Source organism: Rutilus rutilus, assembly GCF_951802725.1.
Source record: "Rutilus rutilus genome assembly, chromosome: 18".
Taxonomy (NCBI): domain Eukaryota; kingdom Metazoa; phylum Chordata; class Actinopteri; order Cypriniformes; family Leuciscidae; genus Rutilus; species Rutilus rutilus.
Genome location: NC_140231.1, coordinates 16,540,277 through 16,562,066, shown reverse-complemented (window position 1 = coordinate 16,562,066; position 21,790 = coordinate 16,540,277). Strand labels below are relative to the sequence as shown.

The following is a 21,790-nucleotide window of genomic DNA, read 5'->3' as shown; positions in this document are numbered from 1 at the left end:
AATTACATCTCGAATCTGGCCTTTGCCTTGTGCAGGAGAGTGATTTTAGTCCACTCGTGTCGGTCCAGAACTGCAGTGCAAACTGACAATGCAAGGAAGGATGATGACAACCCCATCACTATCAGCTCTAGCAAATCAGATATGAAAAGACGAAACATTGGTCTTACCTCCCAAAACTTGCTGGAGAGCTGCAGCAGGAATGATGGGAAAGAGAGAAAAAAGAAAGAAAGAAGAGAATAATAAAATCAACACCACAGAATACAGCATTTATCATTCAGGCTGTTGCAAACTATAATGAGCATAATAAATGTACATGCTGAAGATAGTATAGTAATTGTTAGGGGAGACTATCAAAATATTAAGTTAGTTATATTAAGTTTTAGGTTATGGCTCATATTTAAGTATCAATTAATTTCTCAATGTCAAATTAAATTATCAATTAAATGAAACTATACATGGCAAACATGCTATATGCATAACAACTATCAATATATACATTTAATAAAAGTATGGTATAGGCCTACTTGTAATCCTACACTTCATGAATATTTAGGTGTAGGAGCAAAACATCATGCGCATCAATGCAAGAAAAGCATTCAGAAAAGTAAAACAAGGAACTCAGAGGGTGAAAGTCATTTTAAAGTGGTTAAAGAGTATTACTCAAAAGTGCATAATATGATATCTTTGACTTTGAGGGCATGCAAAGTAAAATACCACCACTTGAGTATACAGTAGGTACTTGCAAATGTTATTGGCAGAAACTTTTAAAAGCTCATAATTGCATCCTTGGGAGTCTACAGTCTGACTAAAACATGATAAAAATTCACGCACCACTTGTTTGAGTCATAAATCAAGTCATACACTCAAATGTTATTGTCATTACTGCAGATGACTGTTTATAGTAGATGTCTAGATGATTAGACTCATGGGAGCTGGGATGCATGTTGCTCATGTTGTTTTCTGAGATACAATGATTAAATCTATAAATGGGAGTTTCTTCGACTTCAGGAACTTTGATTTCCCAGGGGGTTGATTTTTATTAAAACTAACAGATTTCAACTTTTTTTCCTTTTTGTTATATGAAGGTCATATTAAAACCATCTAGAAAGTTCTTATTAAAACCTTCTAGAAAGTTCTATCCAGCTCTGCATTCAAATACGCCTACTGCACTTCTATACAGTAGGTGAGAAAAAGTATGTCGGATGACGTACTACAAGGAAGCTCACATGTCAAAGCCAATATGGCACATGTAGCAATGTCTGGATTTCATTCATACTGCACATATATTGAAAATACTTTAACGTTTGCAAACTCAGACAGCATGCGATTTCGGACATTTCTCATGTCTTCGTTTATTTTTGCTTTTCAAATGTCTTTAAATGTTAAGTTTATCATTTTAAATTATTTTCTTCAGACATTTTAAAATATTAATATAATGGCATGTTAACTTCAGTAATGCAGACTTCTAGAAGAAGAAAAAAAAAGGTCCAAGAGTCAATATACATGCAGGAGAATAGATTATTTCACTTATTGCTCAGATTATCATTATTTTACACATGAAATAATATTTTTATGATGGTTTTTAAAGGGATACTTCACCTCTGGAAAGATGAATGTGTATTTAAATTGGGTCATTTATGTAGTAGAAATGTCAAATTATTTTTGAATTTGGAGCTTTCTAGACTGAGAAAAGCCAGAAAAATTTATTTTTGGCTCATGTGGATGAAAGACAACAACTCCCAGAATGCACTTGCTTCGCTGCCCTAGGAGGCCACTCCCAAGCCACGCCTACCGGTTAGAGAGCAGTTAAACAACAAAGCTAAGCTACTAGTGAGTCTCCGTGACAAAAACTCCGTCTGCCCGGGTTTTTGAGATCGCACAAAATGTCCGGGATTCGGCTTTTGCGTTCTACAGTCGCCATTCATCATGTTTACTGTGGCGAGCAGGACGAGGCTGAGGGCCGCGGGAGAACGACGCGAGGCCGGTGGCGTGATTACTGATGAGCACTGTGAGACGCACCGGTCTCGTATCTCTCACGGAGGAGCGGGTATTTTCTTAGCAATGGTAAAACGCACATCAACCGATCACTTGTTTAGCGTTCATGTAAACACTACATTCAGATTCACCAATCGGAATGAATTCAGTTAGACTGAAACAAAAGGTGTGCATGTAAACAATGAATGGCGACCGCAGAAAGCAAAAGCTGAATCCCAGACATTTTGGACGATCTCGACGGCCGGACAAAAAGAGGATGTATGGTAACCCCTACCACTCAGCTTTCTCCACAGAATAAGAACCCGTTAGCTTAGCTTCCAAATAAAAGATGGCTGACACTGCTTGTACATTCAGTGAGAGTGAGTGAGTGAGATCCCACCCTCTATGGGCGGGTTGAAAACATGCGGAACTAGCTCCTACAACTGGCTGTAGTTTCTAGCCTCTGGCCAAAATGACGATTTTTGCGTCATCTGAGGATTTTTTCCAGACCAAAAAAAAAACATAAATCTCTCGTCTCAGGGGGATATGAGGGAGGAAAGCATGGTAATTCGAAAATACTACAGGTTTTCTACTGATACAAAGCTTAATGCTAAATCCTGAAGTATCCCTTTAAGTGACTGACTTTTCACATTATACATCAAAGCGGTTTTTCAGAAAACCATACCTTAAAGTCACCATTCTTATTTTTTACAGAATGTTGCAGTTTATTATAAATGATTTATCTGTGCACATCAATATATATATTTTTTTAATTCATGCACATCTCCCCTACCCCTCAAAATGTCTCGACAGAGGGCAGGGCTATATATCCTACACAACTGACTGCAAACTGGCATTCAGATCTGCCTCCATTTAGTTATCATTTCCCAACTTAGTAAGATTCAATCAATTCCTGTGGACGAAATCAAGTTTCGTCCCTATATTTTCTTCCTCCCACCAGAAGCCTTTTCATTTAGATATACAGAACATGAAAAAAGGGAATTCTAATTGCAAGTTCTGTTTCATGCCGACTTTAATACCCTAAGTGACTGGTCGTGGAAAGAAAAAACCTGTAAGATGTTCAACTGAAGAGAAAACTTATCCAAGCTTATCCTCTCCAAGGCACACATTTTAATAAATGTACACAAAGCCAAATATTATCTACTTACATAATATGTATAATACTAATACTTGTTCATTGAATACATCAAATAATTATTCCTATAAATGAATCTGGGTACAGACAAAAAGTAATTTGGGACTCATTAATACCATAATTTGAATATGATGATGCTGATCATGCTTCCACAGCAAGTTCTCCAAGAGGCCAAAAGGTCAGGTGCTACCTTAATGACATACTTGAGACCACAGGACAGACTAGGGCAAGCGCAGGGCCAAGCAAGGCACGGAAAAGCCTTTACTGTGAAATAATAGGAGTCAGGGGAGGACGTCAAATGCTTGCAAGGTGGGGCTTGTGTGGAGCTGGATGGTCTGGTCATGGAGGGTGAGTCAGATCACTGTTGCCACTGTGATAATGAGGAAAAGTAGCTGTGAGAGGAGCTGTTTGCAGCTCTTAAAAGGTGGAGGGCAACAATATTCACACTAAAACACTAATGAGAACACATGGTGGCTTCCACATGGCCATTGAAAACCGAGACCTAACCCTATGGCCAATTAAAGAGGAATCTTTTTGAATGTTATTTTGCGATCATCATTATGTGGCCATGGAGACGTTGGCACGTAAACGAGCACCCGGGAGAGAGAGCGCTGATTTATTTTCCATTTTCCTAATCTCGGTCGCTCAACGACTACAAATTAAATCCAAGGTTTCCAAGCAAATCTTAATGGACTGCTTTATCAATTAAGAAGTAATTTAGACTATGGCTCCATCCAAAAACATAGGCAGCTGACTTGTTGCCTCACTGCCCTATCAGGCAATGACTTTTCAGGCAGCATTTTCGCACCTCACCTCGGTACCTCACGAAACACATTTCGAACAGACTTCTAAGGCAGCATAAGGGTTTAATTATCTACAGCAAAATAGAGCGAGCTTCGCTGATAACTAAGCGAATATTACTACAATAGTAATTTCTCGCTAGAAATGACATCAGGAGTTGGTCAAAATTGTACATTTACACAAACTGACTACCAGCCGCAACTTTCAGACGCCATCTTTATTTCTTTAGCTTAACTGTCACAGAATGGAAAGCACAGGATTGTGGGATATCAAATGTAGTGAAGGATACATCTATGCTGCCCTCAAAAATCGATCAGATGAAGGGATCTCGGGAGACAAGGCGGCAAGCTAACAATGGATTTGGACGTGCCTTGAAGCCTTCCTGCATCCTCGAAGACAGCATTTATAAGTTTTTGGATGTAGCCTACGTCTGTCGGATACCTCAGGTGTGTTACATGCGAGGGGGACATTAGTGCACGCTGACAACATTCGCAAAGGGAAACTGAAAGCACAACTAAAGCCGGGACCAAAAGACGACACAAAACCCTCAGCGCAAATGCTGCTCGATTGCCTGGAGCGAGACAGTAAATCTCTTAATCACACTGTGTTTGTGGGAGCTGCTTGCTTGGCTCTGGATATCAGGCCATGCAAAACTGTCAGCCGCCCATAAATCATGAGGGCCGCTTTAACCTTTACAAGTGCTCTCCTCGGCTCCCTCAAATTGGTCACGGCAACAAAGTCCCGGAGAATTGTAATGAATCGAGCATGGCCGTGAGAGCTGACATGGTGACAGCGTCTGGAGCTTCTCAGAATGAGCGTGCTAGGCTAGTGCCATGTGGGTTATTAGCATGATCTCAGCCTGTCGGTTTGAAAAAGCCAGAGTGGCATGTAATCTGTCTCTATTTAGTGAAGTGATGCTAATCCCTCTGTTGATCTGAATCAGGTCCTCCAGTGTGAACTCGATTATCAAATATGACAAGGCATTTCCATCAACCACAACTATAGAGAAAGTGTTCACAGCAGCTAAAATATTAAATTAACAGTCTTTTTATTGGTATTGCAGTAAATCTTTAACATAGGCGTCACCTACTTAACAAAACAGATTCTCACCTGTAGAATGGCTTCTCGCCAGTGTCTTATTGACAGCTCCTTTTGCTGTTGTCTGTTGTAACAAGTCTGTTTGATCATCCTACATAATTGTAAGTGTCAAAGTTATGATTTTTAATCTGTCATTAAAGAACACAGAGACTGAAAATCACTAAGTTGATCTTTCACTTTCACTGTACCTCAATGCTGAAATTATTTTCCCAGCCCGTGTAGCCGAGTCCCCTAGTTCCTTTAAAAAAAAAAAAAAACACCATCTCCTCTGTGAGCACTTGTCTCACAATTGTTAATGCAACCTTTAGTAAAAACTAAGAAGCATTATTCTTAAACTATTATTTTACTGTGCCTCACTTCCATCTCTGTAGTCTGTCAGGGTTCAAAAGTTTTGAACCCTGTTGGCACAGTCAGTAGTTCAAATTGTAACTTGCTCTCCCAATGTTTTTACTGGCCTCAAAAGAATTGTATATATTGTAAATACAGACAGCTAATATTTTCACAATTTTGCATATTTAAAATACAAAAAATATATACATTTACCTTTGTTCATTTTCTTCACACATCACATCTTGAGCATTCTCCTCACTGACATGGTTTAATACTTGGTAAACAAGTACACTAACTTTTAAACAAATTTTAAGAATGAAAGCCTGTGACAAGTCTACTAGAAAATGTATAGATTTAGGGCATTTTTTAAACGTAGCATAATGGCTAAAATATGAAGGCAAGAAAATGTGACCATATTTTAAAACAAAAGTAAAAATTAAGTGAAATCTGTAAACACACACACACACACACACACACACACACACACACACACACACACACACACACACACACACACACACACACACACACACACACACACACACACACACACACACACACACACACACACACACACACACACACACACACACACACACACACACACACACACACACACACACACACACACACACACACACACACACACACACACACACACACACACACACACACACACAGGGGTTGGACAATATGTAAAGTTTTGATCTTTTACACCATTTGATCTATACGATTTTTTTTTCTCAATTAATGCAAAATATGAAGTAATTTTATGAGAATTAACTTTAGAATTATAAGTAGTAAGGGAATTAAGTAAACCTGTACTGACATTTTGTGGATGAAAACCATGAAAACATGCATTCCAGCAATACATCTTTGTCTCTGCAGTCTGGTTTTATTTTCCACTTTTTGAACATGCAAAGTCACACAGGCACACCAGCAAATGCACTTGAGTGCACAGGGATGGGGATTTGGGGTGTCTTTCCTGGGTCTAAAAGCAAATCTGACAAGCTCCAACAAGCTCCTTTTATTAAACAAAGAAAGCAAATGCAAGCAATATCTAACACAAAGATCCTTTCCCCTCAGAGAACAGAGAGCTAGCATTCATTTTGACCTTGCTGCAAAAATCAGGTGGTGTGTTGACAGATCATATGGACCTACTGATCACTGAGTGTTCATTGCATGAAAGAAAATAAGTGGGTGAATCATGAAGGACACCGAGTTGGAAAATTAAGTTTTATATGAATTCTCATCCTCCTGCACAGATTTGTCCGCCTGACACTAAAGATCTATCTATCGATCGATCGCTATCTATCTATCTATCTATCTATCTATCTATCTATCTATCTATCTATCTATCTATCTATCTATCTATCTATCTATCTATCTATCTATCTATCTATCTATCTATCTATCTATCTATCTATCTATCTATCTATCTATCTATCTATCTATCTGATATTTGAACTTCCTGTATTCTAATGCATCCAACACTAACAGTAACACCAATGTAAAACAAAGTAATTCCATCTATTGACCATAGTTAATCTGTTAATCAAATAAGAATATTTCACATAATAATACACATTTTGTCATTATTTACCCCTGATTCATGTTAACAACTCATTGACTTGGAAGATAAAAAAAAAAAAAAAACACACATCACATGTCAGCTTGTTCCTGCACAGGAAGTTATTATGAGGTTTCAAAAGACCAGGACTGAGTTGCATTGCAAATGGCCACCAAGCAAAATTAACAAGGCAGCTGAAAAGACTCCATGTCCTGTTCTAATTACTTGCTGAATTGTTGCCTAGTGTGTAAACCATTATTTGGCTTCTTGTGCCCTCTGCCAAGCACGGTAAACTATGGTGCTGATTACCGCACAACCAGCTACTGGCAAAAACACACAAGCCCCAAGCCGGATGAATGTAGCTAACCTCACTCGCTCGCGTTTTGGCCACAAAAGAAACAAAAAACTGCACAATGGCAGCAGACGCCTGTCTGAAAGGGAAATACAGACATGCTTGCATCCTTGGCACACAAAGCCCGATGTTGAGGGCAACCCAGACTAATTTGTGTTGATAAATAAGACAGACTCTCAGTCTACATTATTTAATCATGGGGAGCGGATGGCCTTGTTTTCACAGTGAAAGCTTGTTCCCTGTACACTTAAAGGAAAGCCTCTGCGAATTGAGTCTCACAGAATAAAAAGACCACAGTGATGGAGTCCAACACTACATGAAAAGGTTTTTGTCTGATGCAAACTAGACCTCTTCAGCGCTTTGCTCTTGCTTTTATAGCAATTATCATTAGACTTCATGGGTGGGCGGTATGACCAAAACCTTATATGACCGTATGATTAATTTCATATCATGATAACATACTGTACATATTAGGGGTGACAATGTGAAAAGCTGTCTCGTGATATCAGCATGTCAGAGTTGAGTTTGTGTCTTTTACTGCTTTTGATAATTAATATTAAGAAAGTAGAACTGAAGTTCCATTCATAGGTAGCATTGTTCGTCAAGACATCAGCAAAATACCGGAAGTGGTGCATTCCTCAGACGAAAATCCATGAACCGCATTTTTAGACTATTTTCTAAGGCTGTACAAAACATTAAGACCATTTAAAAAAAAACAAAAAAAACACACACACAATAAAACATAGTGCTATTGTGATATCACAAACACTGCGATTCAATTTAATAAATAAATATATGAGCTGTTGCACTGTTGACATTTATACGTGGAGCGCATTTCAGCAGCTCAGTTAATAAACTCCATCCCTGCATGTGCTGTGAGTTTGGGTTAGTGGTCGACCGATATGGGATTTTTAATGGCCGATGTTGAGAAAGCAATCTGGCCGATTGGCCGATATGAGGCCGATACTATACATGTGAATACAGTAAATGAGAGACAAAGAATATTGGTGAAACTAAATTAACATTTATTGTACATAATATTTATGCAATATTCTTTTTGCAATAAAAAATATTTACGAAGAAATTAAAATGTAAACAAAAAGGTAAGGTAACAGTTCAATAAATAAAGTTTTAGTGCAGCTTCTTGTCTGCTTAAATATTTAGTCATTTTTTCAGTCACATAAATAATTACTGCTGCTTACTGCAGGTTACAAATAACATTTATCATTAAATGAACCAATCTAAACAATATTCATAAATGAATGACAAAATAGTATGTGCAATTACATACATTTTATGTACAATACATAGTTAAATATAAATCTCACATAGTTTATTTACAATATTTACTTTAAAAAGGTTGTTTTACTTCAAGTATATTTAAATAATAATGATTTATGTCTGTTTAGTTTTGCTTGTTTGTTTCTTTAAAACGTTGCAAGCCGTCACATGTATTTGCATGACATACATGGACATATGAAAATGTATACTACACACGATATTACGCCAATCATGGATAAGATAGTGAATAACATTTTCAAGGATTTATTTTCAAACGTAATATTATTACATAGTGTTCTCCTCTCATCCACCTCACGCGACCACTGATCTGTAGTGCACGCAACGGTCGCGACCCAGCTTTTCCGTGCACGCGAGTCCGTTGGAAAACAGCGTCTAGTTTAAACGTAACCCGAGAACGCGCGTATCTGAGGAACAGCCAGTCACAGGATTTTTGACTGTTTGTGAGGTAAAATGTTTTCAGTTTTGTTTGAATTCGTTTATATCACATCTGTGACCCCCACTGGAGCTACCGCTGGGCTGCGGATCTGACATATCACGGTAGGCTACTGTTTGAATAGACTCAGCTGCACGCCGGAGTGTTTTTGTGTGTAACACAATGTAGCGTCAGGTTAGAAAGCGAATGCTGATTGGTCATTTACTATGTCTGTCAGACGTCTGCTTCATTTCTGAGTGTTTTGAAATATATCGGCCAAACGGAAAGATTTATCGGCCGATGCCGATATCTAAAAAATTCCAAATATCGGCCGATATATCGGCCTCGGCGGGTTGCTTATAACGTTCACCAGATTTGTAACGTAATCAATTTATAAACATAAGCCAACACAGAATACATAAATGTGTTTCTAAAAATATGAATTGTTCATCGCGATTTCAAAATAAAAGTTTAAATCCTCACCCTGAGTTCGCATGTTTTGTTTTCCACATGTTCTTGTTCAAGTAATAACAGTGGCTGTTTCTGTCATAAAGAAGTGGCTAAATATGAAAGATTAAGTGGAAATTTGAATTAAATGTTTGGCTTTTAAAAGGCCCTAAAAAGGATTTTATCATTCTGTAAAGTGTAACAACAATCACAGGCCATTGGCGTCCCTCTGTATGCTTTTGTTATAATACATGTACATTCATTATTGCTTATTCACCTTATTCCGCCCCGCCCACTTTTACTTCTGTCCAGTACTTCCGTTGTAAACCAACTTCCGGTTTAGCGGACCCTCATTCAATTTCGAGGAGAACTGCAGAGAAGTCTCACTGATAAAATGTCACATAAGATAAGCTAATTTGTGCTATGTACGTGTGTACCAACAGCACAGCAATGCGCTGTTTCTCGGGGTAATTTTTAAACGACTTTTAGGTGTTTATATGACCCGTCTGCCTGTCTGATCGCAGCCCGGCCGATGTGTAGTGTTTAGCCTACATTAGCCACAAACATCTAATGTTGTAATGGTCTCACTACAGGACACATACACATGCTATACCTTGTTTGAAAGCTATGGTCCTCTAGAATTCAGTCGCTGGATTTATTTTACAGCCATTACTTGTGTTAGAGATCAAAGCATAAGAAATTGCAGCTAGCAGTTAGCTAAGCTAACGTTACCCTCTTGTTCATCTAGTTGAGGCTCTACTTTCTTTCTACACCAGTTCGTGGCTATTTTTTTCTCATCTGTTGGCTATACACTGCAAATGTATCTGGTGATTAAGCAAACAAACTGTGGTGTAATAATGTTTCAAACTTTACATGTAGTTTGTGCACATCTTCATAACTAAGTAATAGCTATTAGAAAGACACAGCTATTAAATAATTTGATTGTGGCATTGTTTCAAAAGCTTCAAGTGAAATGTACTTTAGTACGTTGCAGCAGTTGTTAATAACCATAGGCCAACGCATTTGGCTATAATATTATAGTCTATCTACTACTTATATCAAGACAGATAACAGATTGGACCAGGGCAAACAAAGCGCTAAGTAGCTAAACCAGGAAGTGAGATTACGCGGATGGCGCCACCCAGTGCTACTTCCGGAATAAGGTGTATTATAGTATATTACACTATGTGTTTTAAAGGTCCCATTGCATGGATTATTTTAGAATGTTTCCTGGGGTGCCCTTATAATGTTAGTATGTTTTTTTAGATCAAAATTTGTTATAATTTAGAAATAAAAGGCATTTTTCCTAGCCTTATTTTAGCCTCTGATTTGAACGCTCTGTTTTAAGGGGCGTGTCTGTGTGAGACTTCAGTTCAAACGCCCACTGCTGTGATTGGCTGCTGTGAGACTTCAGTGTAAGCCTGATGATCACGTGAATGAAGATCTTATCATTGCAACGCAGTTTCTGCACTCTCACTAATGATTTCACCAATGCAAACATGATGTACGTACAGTAAGAGCTTCGTTGTGCAGTGTAACAGCGTCATTGATTTCGTAACGAGTTTTGGCAAGTGTCCAGATAAACTCGCGCTGTGTGATTGACAGCTTGGGCGACTGGAAAGGGATTGTTCTTTGATCGCTATCTGTATATTAATCACAGTTTAAGTAAGATTATTTTCATCCTACTAAGAGAAACGACGTGAAGTTGATCGTTTAGTCACTGGCTTGATTTACTGATGCATAAACAGTATTGAACGACTTTGAGAGAAAGATTATCTGTCTGAACTTGAACAATTACACATCAGAAATTCATATAACCCACTGGTTCTTCAGAGGCTCGGATGAAGGAACTAAAAAAAATTCCTTTGTGTTAATTTGTACATCCAAACACTGAGCAACTGCCATGCTTCGCTCGTTTGCAAGTCTCTCGAAGAAAAATGATTCGGACGATGATTCGGCTGCGCAGTTCCGCCTGGCCTTGAACATGGGCTGTTGCGTCACAGTCGGTGTTATGTGGAGTTTCGCCTATTTTTCAGGGGTGTTTTTCAAAAACAAGATTTAAATAAGGAGGAGAAAACAATGGTGTTTGAGACTCACTGTATGTCATGTCCATGTACTGAACTCTTGTTATTTAACTATGCCAAGATAAATTCAATTTCAAATTCTAGGGCACCTTTAATACTTAGTATCTATGTATTTAATATCTATGCTTTTGATACTTTAATTGAATTGATTATTATTGCCTCGTTATATATGTATTTTAAGTCATTTTAAAGGCTATTGTTCACTTAGGTCTATTTTTATTACCACATTGTTTTGCAGTTTGTGGCTTTTTTGTGATTTTTTTTCAGTCATATTTCACCATTGAAAATTTATTATAAAATGGGTGGTGATTTTTAATAAACAATAACTGTACCTTGATATACTGACAGTAAGCAAGAAAGGAAGCAAGAAAGCAAAGCAAGGAAGCAAGAAAGCAAAGCAAGAAATCAAGAAGCTGTATACACTGGAAGTACCCATCTGCGCCAGTTTGCCGAATATATTATTTTTGCTTGGTGTCAAATTCTTCAAACCACAATGAGGATATACCACAGTATAAACGATACAGCAGAATCTCTTACAGCCCTAAGAAAATGTACAAACAAAAGTAAAAGCCTGTTTTTGTCATCTGCAGGCATCTGAAAGCATCCCGTTAATGAGGAACACTTATGCCTGTGTGCATTTCTGCTTATGTGCCTTTTAAAATGGTAACAGTATTGATTTTAAGAGCTCTCAGCAGGGCTTTGTTTATGCTGTGCATATATATGGCACAGAAACGGTGGGTGTAACAGCGTCTGACCAGCACTGCAGTTTATGCACTGCTCATATATTGGTTTGAGACCTTATTAGCATGCCTGATGCAGATGCAAAAAAAAAAAAGATGCACACACTGCTGATATATCGCTTTGGCCTAGATTTCCATTGTGGCGAGGGCAGCCTTAATTGATACTGACTGCCCTCTTAGCTTTGAGGGTGAAAGCCTAAAACATTTCACCTGGGAGGTTTGACAAGGGCATGGCGATGGAGACCACTTCCCACTCACAGTCTGGGAATATTGTTAAATATGAAAAGACATGCGTGTAATTAACCGCCACAGTTTGATGAGTCTCTGCTAATTCTTCAGAGGATTTGTTATATCAATACTTAACTCGAAATAATAATTACACAGTGACTCTTGATTATCTACGCATTTCTTTAAATATTCAAATACCCCTCTGCGTTTGATAAGTCAGTCTTCCGATGGATAATCCCTAGAGTAAAAGCAAGGATTTAAGGCGTGCGAAAACCAATTGTTCCCTTTAATATTGTCCTTTACCAGTGTCAAATCCAATTTGCTCTATCAACTTTCAGAATGATTTATTTTTCTGTTCTTAACGTCTCTCCGTCCTACATATCTCTCTTCTTTTGAAGCACCAGAAAATGTCCTCTTAATTTGAAGCATAGTTGCTGGACTTGCTTCTCTCGGTACAGAGCAAAGCGCCGCTCCCTGCCGACTCCACAGTGGGTAACGTGAGACTGCATTAAGTGAAAAGCCAAGCATGAGCTGCCACCGTCTCTGTCCTCGCTCCCTGTTCAATTAGAAGGAGAAACGGGCCAATATATTTCTGTATGAAGTCATGCAGATTTGGCCTCGGGTTTAACACCGTACCGCCATATGACAGACTGTGGCTTCTCCAAAGGGCTGAGACATTGCTGAGTGGCCCTAATTAGTCCACATATGTCACCTAGAACAATTTCTATGGCAAATTGCTCTCCCATGCTCCAACACATGTCCATGTTTTCATCAAATTAGTACGGGAATAATGCTACATGTATACAGATCGTACACTGCTGGAATTACAACTTCAAACATATTGTCTTCTGCTACAGGGCTATGGAGATAGGCATGATCATTTTGTAGCGAAATATATCAAACCCAAAGCCTCTGATATGACTCACTGGTGCTTTGTATTGGTATCGCATAATAATACTGATGTAAAATTAAAGATGTCTCATGGTGATAATGCAGACATGATTTTGTGGATTATTACTTTGGTAGGTATAATGATTTTCCTTTATACTTCTGAATTCTCTGTATCCATTTATTATAACTAGTTTCCTCCCATTTTGTTTAGCTACATTTACAGCAATAAAAAGTTTGATTTGAATGAAGCTGATTTCAGGGTACAAATAATGTGCTGCCCTTATCTTTGTAACGTGCTTTATTTAGCATATCAGTCCTTTATTTACTGTTAAAATAAACTACACCTCTAAACAGCTGTAAACATGCAATTCCTCTGAACCTGATCTAATGAGATCTACATCTAGAGATATCTCATTAGATACAAATTCTCAAAGCATTTTAAAAGGCTAATGTGCTGTAATACCAGACCATCTGAAACACACCACTGTAAAAGTGGTTCAGTGGTTCATTAAAGTCAGCATGAAATGAAAATGCACCGTGCTCAAATCTATTTTCTGAATGTATGTTATAGATATTATTGCAAATGATTCTTTTATGTACACGTTTCTTTCTCCTTTTTTTTTTTTGACCAAGTAATTGTTAAATCAAAATGTCAATGCATACCGGACTTAAATCATTTAGTCTGCTTAAAAGGTGAAGTATGTAAGATTGTATGTTAAAATGCATTCTCTTAAGCCAGTTTATTGTTCATTGACTACTATTAGTATGCCATTCATGGGTTTATCTCCCAAAAAAAAAAAAAAAACTCTTTCACATGGGAAAAGACATTCAGCTTCAGTGGCAGAAGTGCAAAAAAACATTTGCTGCATTTAGATATGAAATAATTAAACAGGTCATGGACACATCAAAGCGTATAAGGCATTGTGATGCAACGCACTACTGTGTACGCTTCAACACCATACAGTTTCATCATGCACTCGTTCAAACAGACAAATTTACAAATTTATAATGTTTACTTTGATGTGTCCAGCGTAGACAGCCATAAACTGTTGTGGCACGTCATTTCAAAAAATGTGCCCGATGCGCTGAATGGGTTTATTATAAGCAAGATGTTCACGTTAGTGTTCATTTTGTCAGCTACTTTTTAATTTGGTCTTATTCTTGTGTGAAATATACTTTCTGGTCATCATCATATTTTGACTATTCATATTTAACCTTGTCCGGTTTTTGTTTAGTAAAATTTTTGTTGACCAAATGTCTGGCCATTTTAGTCTAGTTTTAAAGCATTTTCGTCATGCTGCATAATGAACTGATAATGATTGTTTCGCTCAAAATTATAAAATCGCAATCATTCTTTTAATTTGAGTTTTTTTTTTTTACATTTCATCAGAATTATTCCACTTTTACCTAGAAGCACAAAAAAAATACGCATGGTGTATAGCAAAATAAGGTGGATAGTCACAGTTATCGTTTAATAACCTTATTGTCATCTCGTCTTAGTCATGGGTAAAAGGCTAGTCAACGAACATTTTTCGTCAGTTGTCATTAACAAAATGAACAGAGTGACAGAGTATTAGCCTACTTGCTTACTCATGACGCATAACACCACAGCTAAAAGAATTCCTAATATGTTGGACCTTTTATTAAAAAGTAGCCTACTTTTACCTGTTGAGACACGCCTCCACAAGATCCCGTAAGAGTTGGGGAACGTGTGACGCATGAAATGGGCATTTGCAAGGTTGTTTGCAAATACGCTTTATTTTTGTAATTCAGCTAGGTGCCACTAGTGTCGCATACTTCACCTTTAAACCTGACCCTGCAAGCTCACATTATTCATCTACCATTTTTGATTGCAATGTCCACATCTCAATCAAATCAACAACGATGCATAGAACCAACGATGCATAGAAGCCCCACCCTAATTTTTTTCTGTTACAGTCGAATGTATGTCATATTACAAAAGAAATATCTATTGCCACTTTCGTTTCATCACAACTTTAGAGGAAGGGTTCATCTAAAAATGATTTTTACACTCACCCTCGTCATTCCAATGCTGTATGACTTTCTTTTCTGTGTAAGCCAAAAGGTGATTTTTTTTGAAGAACATCCTGGACACTCTTGTCAATATAACAAATGTGAAATTGGACTGGGGTTGTCAAGCACAAAAATAACAAAAAAGCACCATAAAAGCATAGAAGTGGTCCATCTGACTTGTGTGCTACATTACTAGTCTTCTAAATTCATACAATAGATCTGTGTGAGGAACAGACCTAAACCTCAACTCACTGGTTCACTGATCAGGTCACACAGTCACGGTGGATAACAGTTCACTGGAGAAGATTATCAAAGTATATAGTCTTAATTTCAGTCTGTTAATCACAAAGCTCACAAATTAATTCAGAAGACTTCACATGGACCACTTTTAAGCTGCTAAGCTTTTGCATCCTTTTTGAAGCTTGAAATCTTTAAAACCCTATTCAATGTAACTGCCTAGAAAAGAGCGACCAGAACATTATTCAAAATATTTCCTTTTATGTTCCAGGGTTGCTGCACACTTTAAAGGCAAATTTAAGGCTTTTTAAGACCTTTAAGACCTTAAAGGGATACTCCACTTTTTTCGGAAATAAGCTCATTTTACAACTCCCCCAGAGTTAAACAGTTGAGTTTTACCGTTTTAGAATCCATTCAGCCGAACTCCGGGTCTGACGGTACCACTTTTAGCATAGCTTAGCACAGATCATTGATTCTGATGAGTCCAGTAGCATTTCTTTCAAAATGACCAAAGAGTTTCAATATGTTTCCTATTTAAAACTTGACTCTTCTGTAGTTAAACCGTGTACTAAGATTGACGGAAAATGAAAAGTTGCGATTTTCTAAGCCTATATGGCTAGGAACTACTCTCATTCCCTTTAAGGAGTATCCCTTTAAGAAATCAAAATTAGGGGTGCGCAATATTGACAAAAATACATCTCGATATTTTCAAAGATTTGTTGATAATAATTAGATGATATTTTACTGATTGTGTTTTTGTACTGGTGCCATGGCTGGTTTAGGCCTGTTGTTGACAGCAGACTCACAAAGATATTAAATTGATTTCCAGGGGCATTTTCACCTATATATGGAACTGTTTTCTAAACTTAGAGGTATGCATCACCTTTTATGTCAAATTCTAAAATTCTAATAATTTTTTATTAGAATAATAACAGTACCACTGTTACCACTCAAATTAAATCATTAAATCAAAAGCCATCTTTGCAGATCAGAGGAGACACAACTGGCATTAATATATTTACACTCCATTTGCAATTGCATAAATTAAGCTGAGAGATAATTTCATATTTAAATATTGAATAAAAAAATTATTTCTAATTTTAACATTTTATTTAAAGGGTACTTTAAATATGAAACTAAAACCACCAGTAGGTGGCAGCAAGTCACTGTCTTAAGTGAGTTGAGGGAGTCATTCATTCAACCGAATTGTTCAAACGGCTGATTCATTCAGGAAAACCAAGTGATTGTTCATTGAATCATTAAACTGATTCGTTCAAAACGCGGATTTCAGTCCAAATAAAATAAAAAATAAAAATCAATTGCTGTCAGTTGCATGGAGACTCAGTTCTGCTACTGTTTAATTTGGAAATTCTCATCTGCGAAATAAGGGGAAACAAACAATATTGACAATATTGGGTCTAAAAAGTAACTCACAATTAACTTAGTTAATTTAACTGTTGTATAAAATAAATATCACATTTGCAATTGTGCACAGGAAAACAGCACTCTTGCTCATGTGATATTCTAATATAACTAGTGGTCGACCGCTATATCGCCAAGGCCGATACATCGGCCGATATTTGGCACTTTTAAAATATCGGCATCGGCCGATATGTTTTTCTGATTGGCCGATGTGTTGGAAGCGGGACTTTTAGTTTGACGGGCGGCGCTGAGAACACCAGCGCCTGAGAAGACAACGGTCTGATCACACAGCGCTCACTCGCATTCTCCGTCTTCATTAGTTTACGATCTCTGTCAGTCATATCTAATACTTTGTTAGACAGAACTGGCAAACAAAGAAAGTGAATAGTATGCGAAAAAGTAAAGCGTTTGCTTTTATATTATTTGTTACAGAAAAGGCAAACAATTAGGATAAAATACTTTCTCATTTGCTGTCAACATTAAGCAAATGCGCATTAACATCATTTAAACAAATCTCTGAATATCTAGTAAACATTTAATTTCACAAACCTTGCAGATTTAATGGAATCCAGCTGTGATATCTTGTGAAGTGTGCATTTGTAGCCTGCATAAACGTGTTACTGCAAGTGACGGTCGGTCCGTAGAAGTGAATGAATGCTAACAGAAGATCAGCTTCACAGGAGACACGATCGAAAAACTTTAAATCATTCTAAAATATGCTGTGCTATATCCAGTTGCCCACTCTGTCATATTCATATCATTTTCACTGTGTGCTGTATGTAATATTAGCGTTACCTTGTCTATATTTGAAAAAATATGATTACCAGTGCGCACAATATTACCAGATTACTGAGTGCAATGTTACAGTGTTTACTTACTTTTTATTCACATATTCATATATTTTTTAACAATTACTTTATTTGTAAAAAAAAACTGTTGCAGATTCAAAAAGTTGCCATCTAAAGTATAAGCATGTTTATTTTAAAGATTTGTTTTCTAATTTATTTAAAATGTATCAAATATTGATTAAAATAAATATAAAGTATATAATAAACATATTGGCCATCGGCCATCGGCCATCCTGCTCTCTAAGATATCGGCATCGGCCATCAAAAAACCAATATTGGTCGACTACTAAATATAACAACATAATATGATATAAATATAAGAAACTCATTTGGGGACATACCTATAACTGCATACATCACGCAGTGAAAGCAAAGCACGAGAGACAAATGCGATGTCAGCTCGCAGTGCCTCGTACATTGTTAAAACAATAATTACAATATCATCATAGACAATACATATCGCACACCCCTACTCACATAAATAATGAACTTACAATTGAACTGACATTTACCAACTTTCTTCTCCTTCTCTCCTCCTTTCGTGTGCAGGAGACAGACGAAATATGCTGCCGTAAGTGACGCGAATTGTCACGTGAACAAGCAAATCCACAAAGATAGAATAATAAAAAATAAGTAGGCCTATTAGACAGTTTTAATTTGGAAAGTATTTAGATACATCTAAGTCAATGTGTCATCTAAAATGTAAGACCTTTCATAAGTAAAAATACTTTAAGACTTTTTATGGCCTTAAATAAAAAAAATCTAATTTAAGACTTTAAGGATCCGCGGGAACCCTGTGTTCCAAAGAAGAAAGAAACATCACCCTGATGTCATTTCAAACCAATGTGATTTCCAAAGCTATTCCTTTAAACAAATGATTGTATCCTTTTCATAAAAGTTCTCCTGCACTTGCACCGGTCTACTTTCATATATTGCAAATATTTTTGCAGACAAACTGTAGATTAAAGTGCAGAGGAAGAAAATAAGACAAACACTCAACCAAACGATTAGAAAACAAGCAGGCCGAATCAGATAATGGTTCATAATTTCCAATTCTTGAGCCCTTGAGTTCCTTAAAAGCAAACATTTTACCTTGACATAAGAACATCATGTTATGTAATGCCTTGAGCACATCATCTTGCTTACCTTCAGTGCAGTATTTCCCTTTGTAGCCGGTATTGGAGCAATCGCACAGCACCTCGCTCTCGTGAATGGAGCAGCGTCCTCCGTTGCTGCAGGGGTTTTGTTTGGTACACAGGTATTCCAGATCGTTCTTCACCCCCTGACTGTCCAGAAGAGCAGGAGGAGTCTCGCCTAACTTCAGGTTGGCGATCAGGCCTCGGAAAGGCGGTTCATATTTGACTGTGCTGGACGTGAGGGCCGAGAGACGCACATCCGGTGGGATCCCGCCCACGTACAAGTCGCTGGCTACCATCATCTCCCTTCGTTTTGACTTCACCTCCGCCACTTTGCTCTCCCCATCCATCACCAGCATGGTCTCACGGTAATTCCTTGTTAGCAGCACACGGTGCCAGCGCTCGTCACTGACATGCGTCTCCATGTGCAATGAGGCCGGCTCGCCGCAGTGGATGGCGAAGCGCAACTGCAGGCGGCCGTCGTTGATCAGGAGCTCCAGGAAGTCACAGTTACCGCCATCGTCCAGGTACAGCACTATAGCTTTGCTGATGTTTGTCTTCATGGTAAAGCTCAGCTCTCCAGTGGCTCTCGCCTCCCAGGGTCCATAGCGAACCCACTGGCCCGGCAGGCCGTCAAACTCCAGTGCTGTGGTGACTGCAACAGCCACCACGAGTCCCAGCCAAACGGAGGCCCGCGATAACTTCGCGCCGCACCTCCACTTCCGCGTCATCATCTTCCAAGCGTGCTCCTAATCCCCTTTTTCTAATGTTCTGTTTCTCTTAATCCACTGCAGAGGAGAGATTTATTCCCAGTCTAGCGTATTAATTTATCTGGCCTTTTCCAAAATAGCACTGCATAAATAGTACCAGTTTAAAAAAAAAAAGAAAAAGAAAAAAAAAAAGAAAAAAAAAGCCTAGTATTTAAGGGTTTCTTTTCACTTGATTCTCCATCTTGATTCTCAACTGAGTAACTCCATTGAGGAACACTTCTGAAAGCCCATGTAAAAAAAAAAAAAAAAACCTCACACGGTACTTAGTGCTTTGAAATCTAAAACTGCCCTAAAAATCTAGTTGACTCAACATGTTAAAAGACAGATTTTTGTATCTCACCCCCTGGTGAAAGTAGGATTACTGCTGCGGTTGTAATTTGCGTTTTGTGGGTAGTAGGTCAAATGCATGATTTCTTTTCCCCAGAAAACCTCAGCTCCTTTTAGAAATGTGTGTCTGCATTCCACCGGCAAGATGTCGCCATCAGAAATCCTCCTTGACCAGGTCTCTGAAAGTTAAAAATAAAAACAGACATAGTGGTCAGTGTTCATGTTTTGGACACAAATTAACGATTACAAACTTGCATGCATCCCTAAACTTTGTCTGTGACTCGCATGAAATTACAATAATTTCTGGCTTTTTATTGTAAACTTCCATTAGGAAGCCAGTTTGATCACAAAACCAAGACCTGGCAGTGTGATTCCCTCAGCTGAGAATCTTTGAGCATAATGAAATCAATCTTTAATGCACTTTGCAGTGTAACAGACTGGGCTAGTTGACAGATCCCCTCATTCGCTTTGCAAATTTGCTGATCAGTTCACAGATGAATATTCACAAACCAGCTCGCAGCTAGTGTTTTAAACAGCTCTGAGCCCCCCAAAGCCCTCTCAGTCAATCAACACCACTCTCTTTCACCCATAATAGTGGCGGAGCATAGTAGTGACGGCATCAGACAACAGAGCCTGAAACAGAGAGGATGACAGATAAGACAGAATGTGAACGTACTACGGTTTCAGGTGAGGAGTTTAATGCATGTTTATTAATGAGGAGTATGCACCAGCATGATCACACCATTCTCCTTTTATAATTTGTGTGAACTGTATGCGTGCAGAATTCATTAAAGGGAATATGCAAAACAGTGATAACTGCTCAATGGTCACAGCAAATCAACATTAACGTCTGCACTTGCGGATCAGTTTTGGCAGTGGAGGCTGCAGCAGACAACTTCAATATATGGCACAAAATACATATGCCACTGCATACCTTATATAACCCGTCATATATCCAGAGTCTCTTACAATAATGCTCATCTCCATCATGTAATCCTCATTTGATCAATTATTACGGTCATGGTCAACAGAAAACACAAACAGCTCTTTTTAATAATTTTGATTAATGGTTGCTTTCTGTGGAATAGATTCATGTAAATTGAGGCAAGTTTAAGTTTTGTGAATATAGTATACATTTATAACAATTTATTATTATTATTATTATTATTATTATTATTATTATTATTATTATAATAATAATAATAATAATAATTATTATTATTATTATTATTATTATTATTATTATTATTATAATAAACAAACATCATCATCATGTCTAATTTATATAGGATGACGAACGACTTGATTAAAATACCCAGTGCGCAGCACTATTTCAGTGAATGAATTATTGCTGCCATGGTCAAAATAAAACAAACAGCTCTTTTAATCATTTTGTCTAATGCTTTCTTTCCATGGAATAGTTTGATGTTGTTTGAGGCAAATTTTTCTTCACAATGGTTTGTGAATATAGTATAAAATGGATTTTTTATTTTTTATAATTGTACCATACAATAATTATAATAAATTATATATATTTTTTTTTAAATCATGCAATATAAAAATAAAAAAATTACTATTACATAATTCAAATACTCAAGCCGCAGCACTATTTCAGTAAATCCTTTACCCAG

The 21,790-nt window shown here is 37.5% G+C and overlaps 1 protein-coding gene across 1 annotated transcript in view; it reads right to left on the bottom strand.

Moving 5' to 3' along the window:
- Positions 1-21,790, bottom strand: part of nrxn2a (neurexin 2a) — a 432,089-nt gene that overhangs the window by 358,891 nt on the left and 51,408 nt on the right. Inside the window, exons 2-4 of the mRNA XM_084387273.1 lie at positions 20,173-20,338; positions 19,073-19,850; positions 168-188 (exon numbers count right to left, since the gene is read on the bottom strand). Coding sequence (XP_084243399.1) covers positions 168-188; positions 19,073-19,796 — 745 coding nt within the window. The 5' untranslated portion in view covers positions 19,797-19,850; positions 20,173-20,338. The remainder of the gene's footprint in view (positions 1-167; positions 189-19,072; positions 19,851-20,172; positions 20,339-21,790) is intronic.